General features: G+C 32.2%; 1 protein-coding gene across 1 annotated transcript in view; it reads left to right on the plus strand.

The window, feature by feature from the left end:
• LOC123665309 (lateral signaling target protein 2 homolog) overlaps nt 1-27,577 on the plus strand; it is a 55,316-nt gene that overhangs the window by 22,030 nt on the left and 5,709 nt on the right. Inside the window, exons 2-9 of the mRNA XM_045599634.1 lie at nt 4,434-4,574; nt 20,678-20,815; nt 21,346-21,536; nt 23,004-23,151; nt 23,551-23,656; nt 24,138-24,293; nt 25,670-25,766; nt 26,056-27,537. Coding sequence (XP_045455590.1) covers nt 4,434-4,574; nt 20,678-20,815; nt 21,346-21,536; nt 23,004-23,151; nt 23,551-23,656; nt 24,138-24,293; nt 25,670-25,766; nt 26,056-27,537 — 2,459 coding nt within the window. The remainder of the gene's footprint in view (nt 1-4,433; nt 4,575-20,677; nt 20,816-21,345; nt 21,537-23,003; nt 23,152-23,550; nt 23,657-24,137; nt 24,294-25,669; nt 25,767-26,055; nt 27,538-27,577) is intronic.

Below are 27,577 nucleotides of genomic sequence, written 5' to 3' on the forward strand. Positions count from 1 at the left end.
ACTAAATGTATCACTAATTGGAAAACTTGAGAATGGGTGTATGGATGGATTAGTTACTCTAATTGTTTGTTTTAGATTCTTTAATACTATGTAGAAGCTTCTTATGTAATGAAAAAAAAAAATAGAAAATTTAATCAGAAGACGTAACAATTACTTTCAAACAATTGACAGCTTGCAAGATAGGATACGGTATGTTTCGTTACTTTTAAAATTCGCAAACTTTTACGATACTGTTATCCTCCTCTTAGTTTTGTAATTTTTTATAGAATGTTATGACCTTTAACAAAGGCTAACGTTTGTTATTGTTTCGGCATTATGTTTTTAGCGTGTCTTTGTGAATTTAATTAAATTTAATAACCTTTTGAAATTTTAACTAATAAATTAGTTGTAAATGTATGTTAAGTGTACGTGTATAATTATTAATTATTATTTTAAAATGGATGACTGTAATTTGTCGGTAAAATAGGAATTAAAAGTTTGACTGAAGTCCGTCATTTTAAACGTTAAAAACATGAAACTTTATTTTTTCTACTGATAAAGTAATAAATAAATAATGACGGTACTGTAAAAAAAAGTGTGTTTTAGACCACACGACTGAAGTAAAACTTCGTACTAACTCTAACGTAACCTTCTCTTTTTCTGTCTTTACTAACTTATATCTCTCTCTCAATTTTCGTTCGCCTTGCCCGATCACACTTTCCGTATCGCTCTCGTCACACATTTACAAGCTTTAGGCTACTTATTGCGTTTCCAGTAACGCCCCTGTGCCCATGTCGGGCCGGGATGGGAACCCGGTCCTGCTAGACATGGCGTCGTCGGGATTGTTCAGAGGTGAGCCGGACAGTCCCCATGGAAGAAAAGTCTGGTCTTTTCGCCGAGGCCAGCAGATCCGAGACCCTCCAATTAAAGCGGCTGAAGGCTCTTGCAGGGGTTTTGGTCGGTAGTGCATCCCCAAGTGCTGAAGCCGACATACGGTCTAGGAATGCCTACCCGGGCATCCTGGATATCACCCGTAAAAGGGTTACCCTGCGATATCAAAAAAAAAAGCTTTCTCCCCAAGTCAAGCGTACGTATAGAAGTTTTACTTAAAAAAAAAACCTGTTTATTTGTACAACACCCTTATCAATTTGTAATTGAAAGAGATGCGTTTAATCAAGTAATATTTAATTAGTTGTAGGTTGTCGACGCTTACCATATATATTTGGTATGTTGTTCTGAGGAAATCCCCGTTCGTTTTCCCTGTAATATGCTTCTTATCTAAGGTTGTTTGGTTCTAAGAATGTTACGAATATAATTATATTAAAAATGAAATTAAAAATGAATATAGCTTATTATATTTTTGTCTTTTTAGTTTTTGTTAAATGAATAAAACAAAGTACAACACTATCGTAAAGTTAAACCAAAAATCGTAAAAGAAAAAAAAACAAACAAATAGACATCTTTAGGGAAAAGCTAGCCAGTCTCAAGTCTATTCTTTTTTAAATGTGTTAATAATGTAAAATTTCAGTATATCCTCTTTAATCTTTAAACACATAGATCACGAGACTTTTCAAAAGAAAAAAAAAAGAAAAAGAAAAACGATAAAAAAGGAGCGGCAAACCAATATGTTTAAAAATCGCAACTCGTACATACATATAACATTCAACTTTCTCCAGTTATTTGTAAGTCACGTTATCGGTGACAGTAAAAAGACCTTTCAATTTCGTTTTTGTTTTCTTGTTGCGATTTCTTTAAGTAATAACTAAAGGATGCTATTATCGGAATTAAACTGTTTTGCTATCGCAATTGAATTGTTATATTATTGCTTTTAATATTTTTTAATATTATTTAAGTACTAGCTGACCCGGCGAACTTCATATCGCCTAACAGTGACTTTTAAGTATTATCACAAATCTTTTGTATGGGAGTATAGAAAAGTGTTGTTTTTAGACTTTTTCAGAAAATTAAAATTTTTTTTTTTAGAAATTTTCTCTCCGTAGGAACCATCCTCGTACTTCAAAGAATATTTTAAAAAAAGAATTAGCGAAATCGGTCCAACCGTTCTCGAGTTTTGCGCTTAGCAACACATTCAGCGACTCATTTTTATATTATAGATTACTAGCTTTTACTCGCGGCTTCGCTTGTATAGAATTTTTTTTATAAAAAGTGTCCTATGTTACCTCTAATACCTCCAAAAATATGTGTACAGAGTTTCATGATGATCGGTTAAGTACTTTTCGCGTGAAAGCGTAACAAAAATACATTCACATTTATAATATTAGTAGGGATTGTGTAGGTATGTGTAATGTGTATACGCGTGTGATATGTCCCATCGATCGACGTAATTTAGAAACAATATTAGAAAATATGTCAAAATAATTTGCAAAATAATAAACAAATAAAATGTTTATTTCATCAATAACACACACATTACAACAAAAGAGAATAGTGAGCGACACGGTATGTTATTCTAAAAATTTGAACGCGGTGGATATAAAAACCATAAGTAAAGGCGTTCTTGTGCAACTTTTTATGAAATGCTTTCACGAATCCCGCTCCAGAAGATCCAGATGGTACGTGGGATTTGCTTAGTATTCGGGTCATAAAAAATACTTAAGATATTTTTCGACGGTATCCTCATCGCACGAGTTACCTACCTGTTTTATGTTTTGTAAAAACTCAATGCAGTGGAAAATGTTAGGATCTACGTTATAGCTGACTTACATGGGCTATACTGTACCAGGAGAAAAAGGGAATCGGGTAATCGGCGCATGCAAAACCGCGTAAAGAAAGCTAGTTTCAAATAAACATACAGAACGCTGTTAGGGCTTTTGACATATTGTATTTTCAAATTTTTTCAATTTTCAAATATAACTTATAAATATGTATCGAAAATTCATATAGAAAGTATTTCCAGGCTTATATACATTTTCCGATACGATTCAGGCTTTGAGATGAGTTGGCACGACGCCAATGTAGAGGTCGTCGAGTATTTTCTTGTTAGAACGTAGGTATTAAATTCCAACTAATGGCCCTGACTTTGGCCGAGTGAAGTGACAAAGGGTATGAGAAATGTGCCTTTCTAAAAATATAAAAAAATAATTGTACCTATAGCCTGAATGGCTTACTTCAAATCAACTTAAGGACGGCGTTCTACTAATAAATAATTTAATACGTTTTATATATTTAATTGGTCAGGGACGTGGCTAAGCTAAGGGAACAGCGATGGCTCACTATTTTCTTAAAGATAATAAACACAGCCTTGACATTGAAATCACAACAGTAGTGCAATAGAAGTTTTCTTTTCTTAATGCATGTAATATTTGCTCGAAACTGTAGTTTTGTTTAATGGAAGTGCGAAATGTATAACTTTAGCGACTTGGTATAATTATTATAAAAGCTTGTATAAACTAAAGTAGTTAGTTACGAAATCGAAATTCTCCTTTTTATATCGCATTAGTGTCATTTATTAATGATATATTTGTGTGTTTTGTAATAATTGCTTGCAATGTAATCACTGCGAATATTATCTTCACGAGGTAGGATTATCAATTTTATAATATGCAGCCATTTAAAAAAGTAAATAGGTATATTAAGTACAATGTCAATGATAACATAGAAGAGATAATACGTTGAAAAGATTTTAACTACGCGAATTACATTCCTATAGTTGTTTTTATTCAATTGTATTTCGACCAAATCTAATCGTTTTTATTCTGGTAAAAGGGACATTAAAATTTTTTCTGACGGTTTCGTTGATTAAGTACGTTTTTCATGGTTCCAAAGACCGTGAACTCAGGACGTCGGCGGCACTTCGGTCTATTTGTCCGACACAAGGCTGCTTACATTTAACAATACTAAAGCCGTTTACAGTAACTGTATAGTATAAAATACTTTCATATTACTCCACGTTCCAATGTAAGTTACAAACCTGTTTTTCTTTAGTACGTATTTCATTTTGTGCCTCTTACTTTTACTGTATTTGTCCAGAATTTATACTGCTTTGTGTTTATTGTTATGTCCTTCTAAAGTAATGTCAATTTTCTTCGCTTTCGTCATATAAAGTTAAATATGCGAAGTAGTTATTTCCTATTGCGTTATTTCCTTTTGTTAGTACATTTATTCTGACTAGTGGTCGCCCATTGGTTGAAATTCGACCATAATAATCAATTTAAATTATGAGATTGAACATTAATAAGGTTCTGTTGTCAAAGACTGCGTCTGTTATAATAAACAAAAGGATGCGTGTGTGTCAAATAGATGGTAAATACTTCACGTATTCATATATAGTCTTCTAACATGTACTGTATTTCACCAGATTATTAATAAAATTCAACTTTATAATTGTTACTAATAATGATTTTTACAGGTGTGTGCACTATTAATGATTATTAATAGATTAGTAGGTTGTTTTATTGTTTAAAATAAAAATAATTGCTCTTGTTTTGTTTCAGAGGGACGACCGTTCACTTCTGGCGCAGTTTTTCTTTGCCGATGATGCGCTTAATATGATAGCAGCGGAGTTGGACTCCTTCGATGGTCGAAAAGACCCCGAAAGGTGTTCCACCCTCGTTAACCAGCTAAGGCACGCACAGGTTAGTTGAGATAACTGAATGAGTAATTATGCGAGTGCGTAACAAAAAATAGATACGATATATATATGTATCTATATAGCCACAGAGATATTTATCTATATATAAACATGCGGTTGATACGGGTTTGTCTTGTTTTAAATTATTTTAAGTTACAAAATATCTTTATTTGAATCGAGTACAGTTCTGTAAAAATCACTTCATAAAGACACATAATAGGTGCTAAGAATTACTGAAGCATGTTGTTAATACTCTAATATAAATAAAGAATTTACCAATGTTGTACGTGATATGTAAAGTGATTAAATTATATAGTATAAAATTTAAAGTTATTAAACATTATATTTAAAAAAATTGTTTATTGAATAAAAAAGGCATTTAGATTTAAGAAAACCATCTTTTAAGGATGGCAAGGCGCCCCATTAGCTGCCGTAACACTTCCCATCAGGCGGACTGAACGCTTATTTGCTGCCATTGTGGAATATGTCTGTTAAAAAAAGTAAAAGCAGTGATAATATACGGTCTGTGACGACGAAATCCTGCCTACTACATATCTCAAAATCTTCAACTCATTGCCAAGACAATGCGATAATGATGAAGCGACAATTTTCACAAAATAGCAAATATCGGTCAAGGCAAAACTTTGACCCATATCAATACAAATTATTAATATATCTTTTGCGTCTCCTTTAAAATTCAATGAATTTTGATGTTTGAACAGATTAATATTCTCACGTTAACTGAATTGGTCATTGTGTTCACGATGAATAAAGTTCTTCTTGTAAGTTAAGTTTCATAAAGAATGAGAATAAGGTGGCATACGTTCTAGATTGTGAGCCCGTTATCAAAAAATGTGTTACAATAACATTGCTCAATGTACTGCGCTGTGCGTCCCATGGACGTACAATTTCTGTTTATGATAAATCTTGTATGTGTAGTTGTATATCTACTGTTTTAGTTAACACCGTTTACGAGTGTGGTCATATCAGATTAGCGTAGAAAAATATTACTAAGATGGATTGCAGTATATGACATTTACTAGGTACATTTTTACAAGAATGTCAATCTTTATATATTGTTATACTAGCGACTCGCCTTGGCTTCGCACGGGTGCAAAAATTATCACTGTTCCTCCACTATATTATGCATGTACTTATTATACACCTACACACTAATATACACACAAGCTTCCTCTTGAATCATTCTATTTACTAAAGAAAACCGGAACAAAATCGGTTGCGTAGTTTTAAAGATATAAGCATACAGAGAGCGGGAAGCGACTTTGTATTATACTATGTAGTGATTTACTTATATTTTGCATTTAAATATATTCAGTGATTTTTAAAGGTTGCTGGTAAAGCTAGTTACGTATCCAACAGATAAAGGGTTTTTTTTATATTTTTAATTTTTATCATCAAACTCCACTTTATCTGTTACATATTTTGTTAACCGACTTCCAAAAAAGGAGGAGGTTCTCAATTCGACTGTATTTTTTTTATTTTTTTTTATGTATGTTACATCAGAACTTTTGTCCGGGTAGACCGATTTCGACAAATTTTGTTTTAATCGAAAGGTGGTGTGTGCCAATTGGTCCCATTTAAATTTATTTGAGATCTAACAACTACTTTTCGAGTTATATCTAATAATGCGTTTTTACTTGACGCTTTTTTCGTCGACCTACGTTTTATTATACCGCATAACTTTTTACTGGATGTACCGGTTTTGATAATTCTTTTTTTGTTGGAAAGGGGATATCCCTAGTTTCGTACCATGATAAGGAAACCAGGATCTGATGATGGAATCCCAGAGAAATCGTCGAAAATCCGCAATAACTTTTTACTGGGTGTACCGATTTTAATAATTTGTAATTTAATCAAAAGCTAATGTTTATCATGTGGTTACATATAAATTTTATCGAGATCTGATAACTACTTTTTGAGTAATCTTTGATAACGCGTAGTTACTTGATTATTTTTTCGTCGATCTACGTTGTAATTGAAGTCGGTTTTTTTTTCGTTTGCGAGCAAACACAATTATACTCAATTTGTGATATTATCTTAAGTTGTCGTTTATAAGTTAAAATGAAACAAACCCTAATCGCCTTTTTTCGTCCTGCTGATAAAGTCTATCTGTAACTTAGATAAACTACACCAGCAACCGGAGATATTTAACTGTCAAAAATATTAATAGTGTGGATTTGTTGCGACTTGCACAATTATATTCATTGCACAATATGCGGGTACAAATTGCAAATTTTCATTATTCATCCATATTCAAGAAATCAAGCAGTGTACAGTCATCCTTGTGCTTATTTTCTCGAAGCGTAAACAGTTACCGCCGTAATACTAAATTAGGTAAAGTACATATTATCGCGCGCATCGCTCTGGTTTATTGAAGACTAGCCGACCCGTGCCCACTTCGTTGGGCGTTAATTATTATTATATTAACCAAATAACATACTTTAAAGAACAAATTTTATAGCACTTAAATAAATAATATGTTGCTCCAACGCCATGTATCAAAAATCGAGGAAACGTCGTAGATAGACTAAAATAAGACTAAATTAATAACGTCGAAAGACTAATAAATTGTTATCTAAGTGGCTATAGATGGCGCTAGTTTATTTACCATTTTGATATTATATTTTAATCTTTTTCTTATTTACTGAATTTTTTGTTCAATTACATTAAAATATAGCCTATGTCACTCCTGAATAGTGTATCTTTCTGTTAGTGAAAGAATTTTCATGATCGGATCAGTATTTGCGAAGATTATCCCCTACATATAAACAAAGTTCTAAACTTTACCTCTTTATAATATTAGTATAGATTCCTGATGACTGGCGATGGCGTGTTCGATTGCCGCTCGGGATGGATATTTGTATTTGTTCAAATATTCCTTTCCGGTCTGGTTGTTATCTTTCCTTGTGGGTCTACCCCCCGTGCCTCGGAGAGTACGTTAAGCTATCGGTCCTGGTTGTTATCATACAAACATGATAGCGATCGTTACTCATAGTAGGGAACATAAGCATTACGCTCCGACAAAATTAAGCTCTCTATTCTTCTCGTACATGGTGAAAGAGGCCTATGCCCACCAGTGGGATATAACAGACTGAATAGTATCGTATCGTATTTACATATTCAATATAAACAAAAAAAAATCAATTTCATATGACATGTGATCGTAAATGACTAAATTTAAAACTAAAAGGTATGAAGAAAAAATACTAATTTAAAGAATTGGATTCCAATGCGATTGGTGAGTAGGCAGGCAGTATTTCCCCGTTGAATCGCAATTTCGATTGTCTAGGGATACAAATAAATCAGCCCTTCTCACGAGTGGCACGAGTGGATGTTGATAGTTTATTTGATTGGCTTCATTTTAAAAGGTTTCGTTAATGCTACCACACAGATGATATTCGCTGTCTGTACGATTGCTTATAAAGTATATATTTCGCTATTAAGTCGTTGCGTTTGATGTTTTTTCTTTCATATTGCGATGTATCGAAGTAAGTTTAAAATAAGTTTAAAAAAATGTAACTTTCATAAAGAAGTTACCTATTCATTCTTAGACTTTTCTATAGAATGTTTTTTTATGCAAAAAATATATGCATTGTTCGATGGTAATAATTTTGGCAGCGTTCGATATGAAAACGTTTGAAATATTGACTTCCATTTTGCTACACCGCTTTTAGGAAATCTCAAATATATAAAGTTTCGAGTTCGATAAATTTGACTTAGAAGCTGTAAATTTTATCGACATAACATGTAACTTAGGTATACCATAGTAGACTGGGCCAAAAAAAACGTCAATTTTTTTTCTTAACGATACTGTGAAATATACCTAGTCGTTTTTTTTTTTTTTTGGCCCAGTCTAGTACACAGGTATATATTATATTAAGATGTGTAGTTGGTATGTTATACTGATAACCAAAATATTTACTAGCGGATATTCTTTCGTCTTCGTAGCTATGAAAACCCAATCCAGTTTTCTGCAGAATATTTAGATTAAAAAAATAATAAATACACAGATAAATTATAAAAGTTATTCCTTTGAAAAAAAACAATATGAATGAAGCGATGTCATCGTTAAATGACGTGCCTTATCATTTATGAAAATATTTTGTTTTGAAGGAATTCAATATGCGTGAGTCAGAAAGAGTACAATCTTTGTCGTCATTCATTTGTTTCGAATTAGATATTTACCGTTGCGATAAGTGTACTTAATCGCTTATTACTTAAGTATTTAGTTTATAACTTGGTGTTCTCCGTCATTTTGTGGGTGCAGAAGAAAGAAAATTATACACATTTGAAGTATCTTGTTATAAAAATATATATTTCCTTTTTCGGTACATAAGAAAATTGTTAAAACGCGCGCAATTTTTTCTAATGAAAAGTAGAAAAGTAGATATTATATTTCTAATTTTAAAAGTGTCACTTTATTTCTAGTTTTTTTTAATCACAGTTTCCAATAGTGCTAAAATTGTGATTACGTAGAATGTAGTAGAGATGAAGAAATTCTGTTTCATTGTGTCACATGAGTGATAAAATTTTAGACATCGAAGGTGGAATGTCAAAAAAAAAAACTTTCATTTATCTAAAAGACCTATACAAAATAATAATACTTTCAAAATGTAATGAGATAAGATTCCGACTGGTCAAATTTCACGTTTCGACAATGATGATTCATTCAGACTAAATTTTATTTTATAAACATGGATATCTCCGAGTAGAAATTTTTTCGTCTTCCTTAGAAGGACCGGACTACCTTTTATATTATATCTTAAGAAGAAATTATACTATCCGCTAGAATAAAAGAAAACATAGACCACAGACTTGGCAAGTTGAAGTGGTAGTGGGCTGGTCACCTGTGTCGCAGTAATAAAGGCCGCTGGAGCCTGTAGCCTGTGACCTGGAGTGGAGACCGCGTGTTATCAGTAAACAGGGTGTGGGATGCCCTCCGGCCCGCTGCACCGACAATCTACGTTATATTGCCGATGGAAGCTGCGGAAAACCGGGATGTATGGGCGACTTGGGGAGGCCTATGTCCAGCAGTGGACTGCGATATTCTGAAGTGAGTGAATGAGTGATTAAGCAGTAATTAAGCGATGATTATAAATCATATATACCAAATAATTAATTAAGCAATTAACAATGTCGCAGTATTAAAATAAATCTTTAAAATAAAATGCGCCCGATTGGCGCAAAGCTTATTATTGTGAAGACACAATTTGTTGATATTTCATACTTATTTATACATAGGTAAAGTAGGTATGCATTATTTTGTGTCAGTACAACTACTAACTTGGTAATCTTCAGTGTTTTCATTCTAAGGTTGTCTGGAGGAAATTGTTCTATGCGATAAGGTCACCTTCTTGTTTTTATAATTTGTATTGATTTTTTTTGCTTGTGTCCAATAAATCGTGTATAATAATAATATTAATTGTCTTTTGATATTTAAAGTGAGGTTGGTACTCAGCGATTGATTTATGCGACTTTAGCCCAGTCTCAGTTTATATTACAAGCAGTTGAGTATGTTACTTTGTTACTCATTGTTGTTGTTTTTAATAGATATCGTAGTCGTAAGATAATAATTATTAATTTTATTATCCATTAAAAACTTTTGTTTATTTTTTTTCCTTCTAGTTGTTATTATTATTATGAGTTAGCTTTATTTTAACAATTGATAGTTATTTCTTTGATTGACTATTGAATATGCAAATACTGCATTGATCATAACTAAAAGATGCGTTCCCTGATATCATTCGCTCGGGGTGTAACAATGTATTTCCAGCGTCGGTCTTTAAATTGGCGAAGGATGTACTCATGTTGTTATATTGTCAGAAGTGGTCAGCAATTCAAAACTGACCCAGCTGTTAAAGACCCGCTGAAACGACGAGGGGTCAATTAATGTTACACTTTAAGAAAGTACGTGATACAATAGATTGTTTTAATTGTATCAGATTAAACGAAGAATGATGAAATGTATTCAATAGATTACATTTTTATGTACTTAATTGAACCTTTACCTGTGAAGGTGGATAGAAGCGTTAAAGTACAAATGCTTCATACAATTTGCAAGATGTATACAAACAATCAGTACAATTATACGTCCTATTGCCTCCGCTGGTGACAAGAGGCCTGGAGCAGTTTTTTCCCAGGAGAATCGGTATAGCGATTCAACGGACAAATGCTGCCAGCATTCTTGGCACCATTACACACGGACATGATTTATACCATAACTATCTGTAAATATATAGTTCTTATGGTATGAATTGTAAATGTGTATAATATTGTAAAATTTGAAAAATATTTTTTTTCCCATAGAAATCAGTGTAATAGAAGCAGTAGTTTAGGCACAACCATCATATTTTTTTTTTGTTTTAGGTGTTTGTATTTCATTTTTATTTGGAATTTATAAGATTGCCAGCGTAGTGTATACCTTATGTTCTTAGCTGCTCTGTATGTTCACGTTTATACCGCGTAAATCATTTTCTTCAAGATAAAATAAATAAAATTTCATGAATTCGCTCAGTCACATTAAAGTAAACAAATTAATAAAAAATTGTTTCAGTCTCCCTTTATAAATTATGTGCGCTTACAATTTTAAGTTTTACGATATTTCATGTGTAAAGTTTGAAATAATTACGAGTATGACCTATGAATATAATTGGATTATTGGATTTTAAAATTATTTTTTACGACGATATCCTAAATGAAGATATTAGAAATTCAAATTACGTTTGTACTTTAACAGTAGCTGTTGTGTCTCGAAAAGTTATTAAATCTATGCCTTCGTGGACTAATTTGCAAGTGCGTGCAGCACTGAGTCATCTTTAGGTACTAGGCTAATTGTAGAGTCTTGAAAGGAAGTTTTGTGCGCAATTTTATTGTAGCTCTGAGTGTGGTTTTTAAAGAAGTAATAGAAAATCACCATTTGCTAAAAATATACAAGAATTACAATTGTTGTTGTTAAGTTTTTTGATAATCGCGATGAACTTATGGCAGCATATTAATTTACACTGCAACATAGACTGACTATTGATTCAAAAGAAATTGTATAAAAAAAATAAAAAAATAAGAAAGCTATTTTATCCATAAATATGATTGAATATAAACCATCAACTTATAATAAACACTTCGTTTTTATTGTTCAGAAAGTTATACTTTCATAAGTTTGGTTAATAACTATAGGAATAGCTGGTGTACCAAATAGTATATGTGACATCTGTACTAATATTATAATGCAAATATTGAATTGAAAAAATATTTTTGTATTGGATAGTCCACTCACCGAGGAAGGCTATAATAGGCTATACCGAGGAAGGCTATAATAGGCTATGTAGTAATAGCAGAAAACGTGCTCCGACCCCCATGTCGGAGGTATAAAAAAAAAATAGGCTATGTAATATTTTGTGAGGTTTTTTCAAATTAACGTGGGTTAAACCGAGGGTCACAGCTAGTTAATACTTATATTGTACCATTTATAGAATATATTAAAACCTCGCTATGATACTTTCGATACGAGTCCAGTTATATTGGTTTTGATATCTATTACTGTCGCCTTTCTAGATATTGTTGATATTGATGTGAGAACAGGATCTGATCGTCTTTTTACATTTATTAAATAGGCTATCAGTGCGGTTTCACTCGAGGTTATGTTTACTTTAAGACAGTCTTCATTGCGTTTTAGTGTCATTCTAGCTTGTCCGGTCGTCCCTTCTGATTTCTAGTTTACTTAATTAATTTAAAACAATTTATTCTTATTTTTTTATTTATTAAAAATAGCTAAATAATATAATAATACAGGTTTGATTTAATCCGAATCAAGGAATAAATATAATCAGAACTTACTAAGATGACTCTCATATAGGTTCTAATTTCAAATCTAAATTGATTTACAAAAATAGACCATTAGATAACGCGATGACGATGAACACGTTTAAATAAACGAAATATATCCTTTTCTAGTTTTTAATGGTATTATACATTTAAAGTCTGCGCTGCTTTAAATAGTATAAAATCATTTTTTAAATTATTTATATACGATCGTTCGTTATTTTTAAACGATGAGGTAAATTTTGGTAGCTTATTCTTGTCATCGACTCAAGAAACGATAATATTCAGTATCGGAGTATAGCTGTAGTTAGCATTTAACATAGTTTGTTTACATAGGCTGTGTCACCTTTTTATTCCTTACAGCAAGCAAAAGCACTTTAGTACAAACTCTACTAATATTGGACTAGATATGTGTAGAATATTGTAGAATTCATAATAATTTCAAATTCAAACACTTAAATTTAGTATGACGTCAACGACGATGACTAATCGATCAACGTTAATTTATGTTGACTATTTTCACAATAAACCGCCTTATAGTTTATTTGCGTGAAGAAAATTACGATTATCGCTATCTTACCCTTTAAGGGTGAGTTTAGCCACACCTCTTGATCAATTAAATCCTAGAAAATTAGTATACCTGTGTGAAGGGCTTACTTTTACATCAACTGGGCAAATTGACACGGCGATGAGTTACTATTTTCTTAACGCGAATAGCCCAAGTAGAAATTTTTTCATCTTCCTTAGAACGGCCGGACCAGGCATGCCTGATCAGGACTAAATAAGGCATGTAACGCAGATGATTGGTCTGGACCTGATCAGGATGAGATGAGATTTCCTGATCGGGTCCAGATCAGGAAATCTCATCTCATTCTGATCAGGTGGTTCGGTCTGGTCCTTTTAAAAAACACGAATGTATATTCTTGAAAAAATTGTATAACAAAAAAAAAAAAAGCGAATTGATATTATAAATATCTTACTTAACATAATTATTATGATATTTATTTCCGTTTATTTTTTCCAATCTATTATTTATGTATGTTTTTACTTTAAATATTAATTATTTTTATGTTATTAATTAATTAATATTATTATTAATTAAATTTTATTTATTAACTTCTAATAATTATCTACTAATTAACTATTTCCTATTACTTACGACTGCTCCACTGTGTAGAAATGGACTCCCTGCTAGACTGTCCTGATAACTGTATATATACTAAGTGCGCTTAAAAACATTAATAGCGCGATTCAGGCTCAGTTCGCGTAATTTCTTTCAGGCTATCCTGATCTGGACCGGACCGGGTCCTGATCCAGTAAGCCTTACCATACTTGATTATATTTTACATCAGGCTAGCCTTGTCTGGACCAGACCTGGTCCTGGCAGAGCTTGCTGGATCAGGCATGCCTCATTCTATCCTGATCCGGTCCAGATACATGATCTGCTTGAGCCTGACCTCTTTTCTAGTCGGGAGACTAAAGATTTTATTTTACTCTGTGATAGATATTATACTCGTATTATCATGAAACGTTGCAACGCTCCGCTTATTTTTAAGTGCTGTTAATCTCTTGCGAAAATAAACCGTTAAATAAGTTTTTTGTTTATTTTGTTAATTTATTTTAACGGTACATTAAGAACGGTTTTGGTTTCTTTCAGAGATCTGAATTCTAAAATTATTGTATAATTGTTCATCATCATCATCATTACAGCCTATACAGTACTGCTGGACATAGGCCTCCACAAGTTTACGCCACAAATAACGTGAACTCATGTGTTTTGCCCATAGTCACCACGCTGGGCAGGCGGGTTGGTGACCGCAGTACTGGCTTTGTCGCACCGAAGACGCTGCTGCCCGTCTTCGGCCTGTGTATTTCAAAGCCAGCAGTTGGATGGTTATCCCGCCATCGGTCGGCTTCTTAAGTTCCAAGGTGGTTGTGGAACCTTGTTATCCCTTAGTCGCCTCTTACGACACCCACGGGAAGAGAGGGGGTGGCTAAATTCTTTAGTGCCGTAGCCACACAGCACTATTTGTATAATTGTTGATGTAATGTATTTATTAAAGTTTAACTCTCTCTAATATTCATTCCTTTCATAAGATTATTTTGTAATTTATGTATAATATAACTGTTAAAATAAAAGGTGCGTAATGTTTCGTAGCGTAAAAAGAAACACATTTTAAGTCTGTTTTTTTCCACGTTATTAAAACCGGTGTTTCGGAAATAAATTTATAATTTAATTAGTGTTTTATCGGCGTTATCCGGTTTTTTCGTAGTGATATATGTTTTTTGATGAAACGGACGTTGAATCAAAATATGATCTTTGTATAACACACAATGCCATAATTTTACGTGTATTTACTACTTTATTTATTCTTCGTGAAGGCTGTAATAAAAAGGAAATATGAACACGTTACGCTTTTTAAGAATCGATATAAAACCAAGTTTATAACTTATGCCTATGTTCTTATCGCTTATATTTATAATCTTTTTATATAGGCTAAAGCAAATTATTTAATAATAGTAAGACCAATTTTTAAAAAGAAAAAAAATGACTTTAATACAGCAAAATGTATTGCGTATTATAAAATTGAACATTTTCATTTTATTATGTCACTAATGAATAATTTAACCTAAATATGACCGATACGCTTTTGTAGTTATTTTATAAATGAACCAAGGACGTGTCGGTAGACTAGACAGGTTGATAATTAAAATTTTTATGTAGGTATATGTATTTCCCATAAGTAGTATAAAGAAGTAATTATGTAGTTCTTTAATTATTTACATCTTTCCGGAACAGTTCAATGTAAATTACCTTGTATTTAATAAGTTGCCATGAATGTGTCAAAAGTTTTTTTTTAAAGTTTTTATTGTACTACCATACCCATTATGAAAGATCTTACTTATTTTTCCGTACACTATATGACATATTTTACTATGACATATTTTTTTAGTTGACTCTGGCTCGCGATCATGTCGTGTCCCTCTCGGCACCAACGGATCAATTCTATTTCGAATACATGGTGTCCCCCATGGACCAAACAGTAAAACTAAAAATTTGTTTAACGTACTAAATAGTTAAATTTAAATTTTTTATTTTAATTAAATTAGTTAGAAGTTTTAAAATAACAATCGTGGTAAGTCGCGTAAAAGTGAAAGTCAGTTCAAGCAAGTTCAGTCAAGTTCAGAGTTAGTGAAAAGTTACAAACTATTAAATTATTGCTATTAAAGACCGTAGCATTTATTCCTTAAAGACAATCAAGTTCAAACAAATAATCCGGCATACCTTCCGATATTCGCTAAATATCTGCTTGTTTTTCTTAATTTGTTTGTGAAAGTACTCACTCACTTCACTTAATTCATCCTGTAGCAGTCAACTGCTGGACATGGCCTCCACAAGTTTGTGCCAAAAATGGAGTGAACTCACGTGTGTTGCCCATATCCACCACTCTGGGCAGGCGGGTTGGTGACTGCAGGGCAGGCTTTGTCACATCGAAGACGTTGCTGCTCGTCTTCGACCTGTGTATTTCAAAGCCAGCAGTTGGATGGTTATCCTGCCATCGGTCGGCTTTTTAAGTTCCAAGGTGGTAGCGGAACTGTGTTATCCCTTAGTTGCCTCTTACGACAGCCACGGTAAGAGAGGGGGTGGCTATATTCTTTACTGCCGTAGCCACACAGTCACACTATTTATCTACGTTTTCTATTAGATTTCGTTTATTACTAAATTATTATTGCATAGTATATAGGTACATTATTATTATTAATCGCACGATTGCATTAAAAGCGCATTGTTTCCATATATCTGATTCACTTGTTACGTCAAGAATATACGCGTGCAATGATTATATGTAGTATACTAACATAATTCTTCTGAGAATTCAGTTTGCAACCCCTGGGATTATGATTTCAACAAAGATATCGCAACAAAATTGTTTATAGAATTAGGAAAAAAGTTTTAAATCATTTTTCATTTTAATTCAATCGTTTAATTATCGACTTTTCGAAATTCATGTCAAAGCAATTTCTTAATCGAGTTGTAAATTATAAATATAATATTAAATATAATATTTTATATGACTATTATAATATTATAAAGCGGAAGAGATTTTATTGTGTTTTTATTGTTTTGTTTCTGTTGATTTCATATAAGATCGCGTTTGCACAAATAAAAGCTGGTCTTGTATGGGGTCGATTTGAAATAATTTTTTAAGCTTATCTTTGAGAAAGGCTATATTGCAACAAGTTATATCAATGAAAATGATCGTAGCCATAAATGTCAATACGGATGTCACTGCGTAGTTGGTATACATGCCTAATATCTAAAAAAAGACATAACTGCCTAGTTCTATATTATACACTGCTCGGAATGAAGTAACTTTGATAAGAATTAGTTCGACGTAATGAGATTATTTGGATTTAATTCGTTCTACGCCTATTTCGTGCTCGTATTACCTACTAACGCGTCATTAGTCAGGCTTCGTTACACAGACTTATATAAGTCAATACTATCAAGTATTTATTCAGGGCATATTGGTCCACTTTTAGTAAAACTTAGATATTTCAGTTTTTTTTTAATAAATATAAATATGATTTGACTGTATGTAAAACGGAATATTTATTTAACGGAATTATCATTATATTGTTTAGAGTTGCACTTTTGCAAGCATCGTAGTCACGAATGACGTCTTGAAACTTTATAAACTTATGATTGTAAATATGTAATAAATAAATTATGTTAGATAATAATTGAATAAATTTATTATAAATCAATATTTATAATTTATATCGACATTAACACTAACAAAATTGTCCGATTTTAATAATTGCAGTTGTGTTTTATTTAAATGAGTAATGCATATATGTATTTCCTTTGAAAAATGTCTTCGCCATCGATGTATATATTTTTATAATTTTTAAAGAAACTTTATATATAAAGGTATTGTATGTGTGTAAAAGAACTTTGTATATAACCGTCACGTCATATTTCGTACTAGACACTTCAAAAGATTTATTTACTGAAAATTTGACTCTAGCCAACTATGTTACAAAGTTAGATATACAATTATTATACTGAGCGTATGTTAAAACAAGCTTGTTCTCTGCACGTGGATGGAAAACACGCTCTGAATATGTGTCAGCTGCCAAGCCTTGTCGTTTCTCTACTATTTTGTATTTATGAGCACATCACTTTTTTAATAGTAAAAATGTTTTTATTAATGAAAAAATACTTACGAAAACTAACCGCAAATATTGAAAACTTGTGACTAACTGAAAAAAAAACCAGTCTAAACTATTAGCTATGGAGTTTACATAATGACTACTGGATATTTTTTTTGTCAATTTTCTCCTAAATACTTAGAAAAAAAAGAGTTGTTGCGAACATTTTGTACACTATCTGTTTAATTAATAATATGCTAAAACTAGAATATGAATAGTAATATTAATTGGAAATCGAATTTCCAATGAATGTAATACAATTATTTTACCTACATATTTTTAACTTTTTATAATTTTAACATCAGTTCTCAAATATGTTTTTAGTAACTGAACAGTTGATTTAGTCACAGACTTTTATATATGGCATGACATTAGTCTGAAAAGTACTGGCAGAAAAACATTCTTATTTTAATTTGTGTACAATTTTAAAGTACGAATATGTTGGATATGTATCATAGTAAATCGATCTTACTCAGTCATGCAATGTCGTTATGCAACTCAATGTACGTTGACACATTATATTATGCACTATAGTTGAAGAAGTTTATCTTAGAGTGCATTGTCCACACGTGGGATGTATATAAATATTTCATTGCAATGTTGTTTATCTGTACTCGTAAAATATTAATTTATAGTGCCAGTCCGTGCAATATAGAAATTGATTTGTCTGTTGATTAGTTTAATTTTTATTTTTATTTTATTTTATTTTTATTTTGTAATTACATAGTCTTGCCTTAAATATTGTTGCGAAGAAAAAAAAAACATTTTTTCTATTGCACGTAACATTTATTACTATTACAGTGTGTTAGTTTATATAGAGCGAGATGTTAGAATTTGCGATTTACAAAATATTTACCTTAGAGGAAAAATTCGAAATGAACTTTGCATATTTCATACTATTTGAAAATTTTACTTTCTCTAGTAATGTATGCTGAGTGTGAGGCGTTTATTATTATTATTATTATTATTATTGCTGCTAATTAATAGACATTAAGGCTGTTGATACGTTGGTTCATACTAGTGCAGCAGTAGGAAACCATGTTTTTCCAAAAAAAAAAACATGTTTTGAAATCGGGACGGTGATCTACTTTTATGTGAATTGTTTCTTTCGTTTGTTTATTACCGTTGTATAGATAAAAGGTAACTCTAAGAAATGATACATATATACAGCAGAGTAAGGATTCTTGCTATAAGAGCCTTACTTGTTTATATATTTAGTTTGTTGTGAGTAGAACCAAAGTCACGGCAAAGAGTTAGCAACTTTACTTTATAGTTTGTTCGTAATAGTGCACTACAAGTTAAAACTCTTATCATAATAACTAACATACTTGATTTGTTAAGTCTATTGACCCATTTTATTATCTTGTTTTTTTCCATTATAGGTGGTATTAGTTTTTAAGATGATCGGCGTTTTTTAAATTTAAATTAAAGAATAAAAATAAATGTTTCCTATATGGATACTATGTCTGATCTGCTGCAATTTGTCTTATTATCAATTTGTGCCTTTTTTTTAAATTTAAAACCTAAAATAAATAATATTTCGAAATTCTTTATATTTTTTATTTTTATTTGTATAAGGGAAACGAACCTTTTGCATTAACTCTGTAACATCCATAGGCCTCTTTCTCCGTGTAGGAGAAAGATTGGAGCTTTATCCACCACGCTGCTCCACAGCGGGTTGGCGGATATTTTCCCCATTATGAGTAATGGTCGCTATCAGGTATTTTTGATGACATTGGGACCGACGACTTAAAGTCCTTTTATAATTAGGATGATATCGTCAAACCTCATTTTGTTTCTATATTTTTATTAAAAAAAAAAAAAAAAAACGACAGATATTTCTTTGTCCACATTTAATTTCGCCTTACCGCACATACCTATATCCTTTTAAATCCGTAGGCATTGCCCTTTCTCAGGCTTTATAGTATGTATGTTATATTTCACGTCAAGTGCCTAACGATTTGGCTGTGAAAAGGCAACAAAGCTATTTTCCTATTTATAATATACTAACTACTTGCTCGCGGCTTCGCTCGCGTGTGTTTCATACACGATTTTGTCTGTTCCGTTTTCTTCCGTTAAAATATAGCCCACGTCAATCAATGATTATGTAGTATTTTTTTTATTATACCCAACGCGCTTTTTTATTATACATACTTACCTATACGCCGCAGATGTATTTTTATGCCTATATTTTTAAGTTTATCCATTACAAACAAACAAAAAATTAAATGTTTATAATACCTTATAGAATAGTAATGATGAACAGATATTATTTTGTTTTAAGTACTTTTATTACGTTTCGTGATGGTGTCTATAGCGTACGATTTCCTCACCGGAATGAATCGGTTGAGCAATGCTTTTCCTGCTTCACTGCTTCTCTATAACACAACAGAATATCGTCGTCCTTCTTTTGAAATCTCTAGCTTATATGGCCTCAAGCTTGTTGATTAAATAATTTTATTCAGGCTATTCATGATGCGTTTTTTGTTACTTGTAAATATCAATATACAAATATTTGTCACAGATGATAAAACTATTTTTGTATCGTATTGTTGTTAAAGAATGAGTTTTTGGAACGAAGTAAAACATATTATTTATATATTATTGTATAATTATTCAAAAACTATTCATAAACGGGATATTTACCATGTTTTTTATTTTCATTTTGCGGAGCTCGATATTTCGACATTACCTGCGAATGTCTTGTTCACGAGACATCATAAAATCTTATTGTATAATGTTCATAACTTTGAGGACTATTAACATTTTTTTTACAGTAAAAGTTTCTGGAAGATCAACCCGAAATGTCAAAAATGTATGTAACAGGCTACCATTAACCATTTATAAATTATTAGATTTGATCAAACAAGTAAACATTTGAATAAAAAAAATATGTATTTGTTCATAATTATATAAAACTACTGCCATAGACTACTACAATAAGAAATGTTCAAGTAGATTGTCAGACAAGTGATTCGACTTAAATCATTTCGACACGAACCCTGTAATACTAAAAGTGTATTTGAGTTAAATATATTTGTATATTTACAGGATAGAGTGCTCAACATCACGAGTCAGATAATGGACCAGGTGCTCGGGGACGAGCGGGTGGCGAGAGGCTTTCGCGTCAAGTTCCCTGAAGATGTGCTACAAGATAATTTGGCAGGCCAACTTTGGTTTGGTGCAGAGGTAATAATGTATTTAAATGGAATATGGATTCTCTAAATATTAAAGAAAAAATAATAATTATACAATATCGGCTGAATTCCTATATGCTGTTTTTTTTTTAAAATATATTTAGACATTTTAGTGATACTACTAGCTGAAATCCAATAGAAAATTTTATAAGGTACTTCCTTCTCTAAGGTGCAGGATAATGCTCGATCTACTAAAATTCGAGAAAAGGTCTTTAGCTCCATCCTATTAATTCTATGTTCTTTAATATGTCGTAGCGTATATTTACTATTAATATTCTAACATACATGAAAACCTCTGAGTCGACACACAGTTACACTGTTTAGCACTGGAGTGAGCCTGCTTTCTACTATTATTTATTTATATAACATGTATTTCTTATATGTAAATTTATCACAAAAAAGTAAATAGATCTATATCAGTTGGCTGTTTACTATAATACATGCATTAAGTTGCCTATTTTAGGAACAGACAACATTATATGTATATTAAACACAAATATTTATAGATTTTATTAAATTTAGTGTCTAGCAGCCGGTTCGTCAATAATGTCGCGCGAAGAAGAATCGGCAGCGATGAGACCTCTGGCCAAAGCGTTGACGCGTAGCTTGGAGACTGTGAGATCTCTACTGAGGGAACAATGTCTCAGACCGAGGGGATTAGCGCTACAGGATCATGACGATATGCTTCATGAGAGCTTGAGGATATTTGACAGGTTATTATTATATATTTTTATTTTCTACTAGCTGTTGTAACGACGACGCGTTGGCGCAACGGTCACAGCACTGGCTTGTGGTTGTTGCGCTGGCGGTTGCGGGTTCGATCCCTGCACATGACAAACATTTGTATTGACCATACAGATGTTTACCGTGGTCTGGGTGTTTGTGCAGTCCTTCTAGGTCTCCCCACCGTGCCTCGGAGAGCACGTTAAGCCGTCGGTCCCGGTTGTTATCATGTACACCTGATAGCGATCGTTACTCATAGGAGGTAATATCTCCGCCAATCAGCATCGGAGCAGCGTGGTGGATTAGGCTCTGATCCTTCTCCTACATGGGAAAAAAGGCCTATGCCCTGCATTGGTATATAATGGAGGTGGTTCTCAATTCGACTGTATTTTTTTATGTATCGTTTTTAATCATAAGCTGGTGCTTGTCGTGTGCTCTTATTTAAATTTAATTGAGATCTGACTAGAATTTTTTTAAGTTATTCCCAATAATGCGTATTTAATTTACATTTTTTTTACGTTGTATTACTTGTCAATGTTCATATTGAAGACGGTTTTTTGTTTTATAAGAACTTTTTTTCGAGAGTATTATATAGATTTCCCCCCACTGAAATATTTATTCTCACTTTAAGTAAAAAAAAAAAAACCGGTGCACAACTCCCCCCCCCCCCCCCCAAGGGCTCTGGTCACCTTACTACAGGAATACAATACTGCTTGAAAGCAGTATTATTTAGCTGTCTGTAATCTGCAAGGTCTTTAATTTATATATCATAAGCAAAATAGTATATTGTTTGATCGTCTGGATCAGATACTACCAAAGGCTTTTATTATCATGGACATGATAATAAAAGAGACAAAAGACATACAAAAAATACAATTATTTCATTTTACCTTCTTACTACTAAAATTATTACAGCATTTCATTAATTGTAATAGAATTATTACTATCATTGATATCGTTATTATATAAGTACTCTTCGAATCAACCGTGGGGACAAGAAAATGATGGCGCGTAACGGGAAAGTGTGACGCGTAACCGAAAAATGTGACGGTAAATTTTTTTCCAACGCCGATAAAGAAGTTTCACTTCTTTTTACATTTGAATTCAACTTAGCTACCGACTGTATGAACACACATCATATTTTATATCAACTGATAACTTATACCACAAACCGTTTTTATTTACCTACTTATAGATAGATTCTATTTTGATTTTTCGGCTTTTAAAATTTTATGATATTGTTTAAAATTGTTGTCTTTCATTGTTTTTTTATTTACATGTACCTTTTACCAGATTTTTATTTTTTTCTTTTAAATATTTTTACTGTTTTAGCATGGGTTTTAATTTTTGTACTGATTTTTATACGTTGTTTTACACTTTTTAGTGAGCTAATTTGTCATATGAAAAATATTTTTTTATTTTAATTTTATTTACATTTTGACCTGTTTTTTTTTCAGACTATTCGCTGAGTTCGAGCTGTGCTACGTCAGTGCGATGGTGAATGTTAAGACTCCACACGAGTTCGAAGCTCAGCAATTAATATGTGTATTGTTCTCTGAAAGTCTTCGTAGAGCTTTGAAATTGAATCTTTTGACGCAGGAACAGGTATGTTAATATATTAATTTAACACTTGATTGTACGGGTCTTGTCGACGTCGAAATATCGGGAGTTTCAAAATAGTAATCGCTGTCTTAGTAAAAATTACAAATGACTTTTTTTGATATCTGTTTTAGTATAATAAATATACAGTTTTTTCTGCCTTAAAGAAATTTCTGCCTTAATATGCCTTTTAAGAGAAGTTTGAAGTAATAAATAGATTGAAAGAAAGCCTATTAAGAATTTTCTTAAAAATATTAAGTTCTCAATCCGATATATCTTACATATTGAATCTTTTAATTATCATTGTGTGTGTGAAATTCTGAATTAGATCCTTAATATTAAATTACTATTATTATCAAATCAATTGTAATAAATATAATGTAAAAATAATTTAAATGGTTTCAGGTTGATTCGTACGACCCGGCGCTAATGTTCGCAGTGCCTCGCCTAGCGATTGTTAGCGGCCTACTTATCTACTCTACCGGCCCGTTGAGCATAGACAAACAATCGGGTAAATTGTCTATGCTATTATGCTTTTCTTTATTCTTATTATAAAAAAAAGTAAAATAAACAGTAATCTCAATTACCTTAAACGTTTACACATAATTGTTGAACTTAAATTTTTTTTTATCTTATGACAAGAAAAATGCAAATAAATAACAAAATAAGTAATGTTTTTGGAGTTCATTCCTTAAAAAACGATATAAGGTGCGTGGTATGAAAAAAATATGGGATGTGGAATCAAGTTAAACATTGACGGAGAGCAGTGGCACTTCGACCTGAGAGAGAGGGAGAGAGAGTGACGTTTCACTGCGTAACGTCTTTAGCGAGAAAGAAATAAATATATTTTAAATGTCACGGTAATCGTTCTTAAGGAGTAAACTCTAGTTGCGTGTCGGAGATGACACACACTTTTTTCAATAACATTTAATTCGTTCAACAAAAAAAAAAAAAATACATGTAAATTTTTTAAAAATATATTAAATTTGCAGAGGAAATGTCCGACATGTTTCGACCGTTTCGACATCTATTGCACAAAATTAAATCCCTGCTGTGGACGCTAGATAGACGGGAACTAATGGCTTTGGAAAAGTTACTGTGTTCCAACGAGGATATATCCAACTTGGCTAATTGGGAATTACCGACTGGTAAGTTTGAGTGGTATAGTCCAATTACTTTTGAACCTACCCTCTGCTTTTGTCTTAACATAATTACCTCGATACGATTTAATGATTTTGTTGTTAAATAACTGGTTAATAATATGAAACATTTCTTTATTATAAATGTATGTAAGAATGACGTTCTATTATTTTAAGTACATATTTTCAAGCTATGATGTCCCTTAATTACGAATGTGTTTTATGGACGGTCATCCATTTAGATTTTTAAAATTTACTACGCACTATTCAACGCGCAATGGTTGTCGTCATTTTCCCTGTGATTTGTGGTAGTTTTGAAGTTATCTGTTAGAAAAACCCAATGAAAAAGCAAAAATTCTCCATTCTACGTGATATTGGCGAAATCATCTGTGCTCATTTGCCACTATTGAAAGCCATTTTAAGAAGAAGAAGAAGAAGAAGAAGAAAAAGCAAAAATCATGAATTAAAAAAAATCTTAGTTATAAATCTAATCGTTTTATTTTTTGATAAATAGAGTGCATTGACATGAAAATAAATTGATATAATGAGAATATCATTAAATTAGTTGTTAATTATGATTTGAGCTATTTACGTGATGATGGCTTCACTTACAATGTAAACTTGTGTATGTGGTTTTTCTGTCACCACAATGTGTCATGAACATTTGAAAAGGACAATGACATGATTTTTGCGGTGGAATTTTTTTACTGTGTGAGCAATTACGTCTATTAAGCAAAAAAATAAAAAAAAAACATAATGCATATACGCACTAATAGTGTTATATATTCGGTCCTAGTTCTAAGCATCGAACATTCGGCCCTAGTTCTAAGCATTGAACATTCGGCTTCTGACGATAAAATGTGTGTAATCAAATTTTTGAGAACCCACCAGCTATAAATAATTAATATCATTCTGAATCACGAGTCTATCTGTGATTTGATAGTCAAAAACAAAAGAAAAAAAAAATGCTCTGCTTTAGGTTGTGGAATGATGGCCCAGGATATGGCTATATATATTTATCTAATATATAAAATTCTCGTGTCGCGGTGTTTGTAGTTAAACTCCTCCAAAACGGCTTGACCGATTCTCATGAAATTTTGTGTGCATATCGGGTAGGTCTGAGAATCGAACAACATTTATTTTTCATTCCCCTAAGTTATGGGGGGGGGGGTGTTGAGAAGGTTAATAAAATATATGGCAAAACAACGTTTGCGGGGTCCGCTAGTTTAATTTTAGGTATATGTTATTTATATCTATATTTATCAAAAAAAAAAAAAAACCACGCCAGTCTATTACCTATATTATAAGACAAGCATTAAATTGCCTACTTGTTGTTATTTGTTTATTTTATTAGTTAAATAATGATTATTTATTTACAATACTAGATTTACCAGAAGATTCCTGCTACCCGGACATGGGCGAGTTTGTGTCTAAATTTTATGAAGATCATGAACAATGCAGAAACTTATACTCGCAACAAAGGTATTTTATGTTTGGCATTGACTTTTTAATTTTTTAGGGAACGAGTTCTTAAATTCAAAAAATTATTTTTTTTTGTTTTTATTTTTATATTGCAACTAGTGATATGATCCTAAGAATATTTTTGTTTTTGCGACTATCAAATATTAATAAATTTTCCTTTGTTGACGTTTAATTTTTAACTTAACGTTAACACCTTTATGAATAAATTAAAGTTTAAAAAGTATATTAGTAAAACTTACTTTGATAATTTGTAATTTTTAAATATAATAGAGCTTTTGCACCTTTTCAGCTCAAGCGAACCTACAATAACGGATGCTGATTACCTCCCTGGCAACATCGAAGTAATGACACCGATAATAGACGGTCTCAAACGTCTCACAGGAGACGATGAGTCTGAGAGAGAATCTGAAAACGATATCGACAGACAAACGGATAAAGAATCTGTGGACACAACTAGCACAGACACATTCCAAACAAACGAAAGCAACATCGATAAAACGAGAAAGACCAGTCGAGCGGAAAACGATCTATCGTCACTGAGAAATTTATCGACAAACGGTCTCATGATGTTCGATCCTTTGGTTATTAATGCGGTATCAGCATCAACATCGGGCGAATCATCGAATCGACAAATACCAGATCTAGAGCTAATCACATCACTAAATGAGCAAGTCACTGAAATAGCGGATAGGTTATCGTCTATCGAACATCAATCACATTCTTTCTCAGCTAACGATGTTCCTAAACTTATATCGACAGATAGTTCGGAAGATTTTAGCTTTACAGGACCAAGAAACGACCAAATGAGTTGTATGCCATCAACAAGTCACGGCTATTTAATACCGAATGCTATAAGTCAGGAACCGGTCGTTCTAGCTTCTCTATCACACAATAATTCAGCGGTTTTCAATCAAGACGAAGAGAATAATTTGAATCGTGTTATTTTAAGTTCGGACGCACCTTTAATAATGCCGAGTATTGACGCCGATCTTGTAAATATAGATATGGCGATCGCTAGCGTCAGTCTCAGTGTTATATTAATGGATGAATACAACACGAATGGGTTAGGTGAAACTAATGGCAATTCTGAAACTGCAGAGAGGACGTTGAATGAAAATGAAGAAAGAGTGAAATTTATGCTAGGACATGAAAGCGACCACGAATCGCCGGCCGATTCCGGAGTCAGTACAGAAAATACAAGTCTAGATAGATCGCCAGATACAGATCAGAATAAGAACATTAAGGAAAACCATTTTATGCAACAAAACAGGGTCCTAAAAAGTCCAATCGAAGAAAGTATAGAAGATAAAGAGTGTAATACACTAGAAAGTTCCTTTTCTGATGTAAGACAAGACGTTGTAAATATTAATTATGTTGAAAATGATACTCAGAAAAACGAAGCGGGCTCCTCTCGTATAGAAAGTGTAAATATTGATGATAGGTTAAGCGATGAAGCGTCGAGTCAAGCGACAAATGTTAGTGAGTTACAAAATTGGGGTGCAGGCGACCCCCAAGAAGAGTTTAAAACGATAGAAGATGTTATTACAGAGTTAAGGAGGCATAGAGAGTATGATAAGAAAATGAATCCCCTAATTGAAGACAATAAACCTAACGATGTTCCAAATAGTAGTCAAAGTTCTTCAAGGAGAAAAAGTAAAACTAAGAAGAAGAAAAAAAAGTGGTCGCCCAGACATGTGATACTAAATCATAGAGTTAGTCAAAACCAGAGCAACCCGTTGAGATTAAATTTAGACCATTTTGTTGATGAAAGGTGAGTCTGATTACTTTGTCAAACCTAAAAAAATTACAAC

Source organism: Melitaea cinxia, chromosome 23 (assembly GCF_905220565.1).
Source record: "Melitaea cinxia chromosome 23, ilMelCinx1.1, whole genome shotgun sequence".
Taxonomy (NCBI): domain Eukaryota; kingdom Metazoa; phylum Arthropoda; class Insecta; order Lepidoptera; family Nymphalidae; genus Melitaea; species Melitaea cinxia.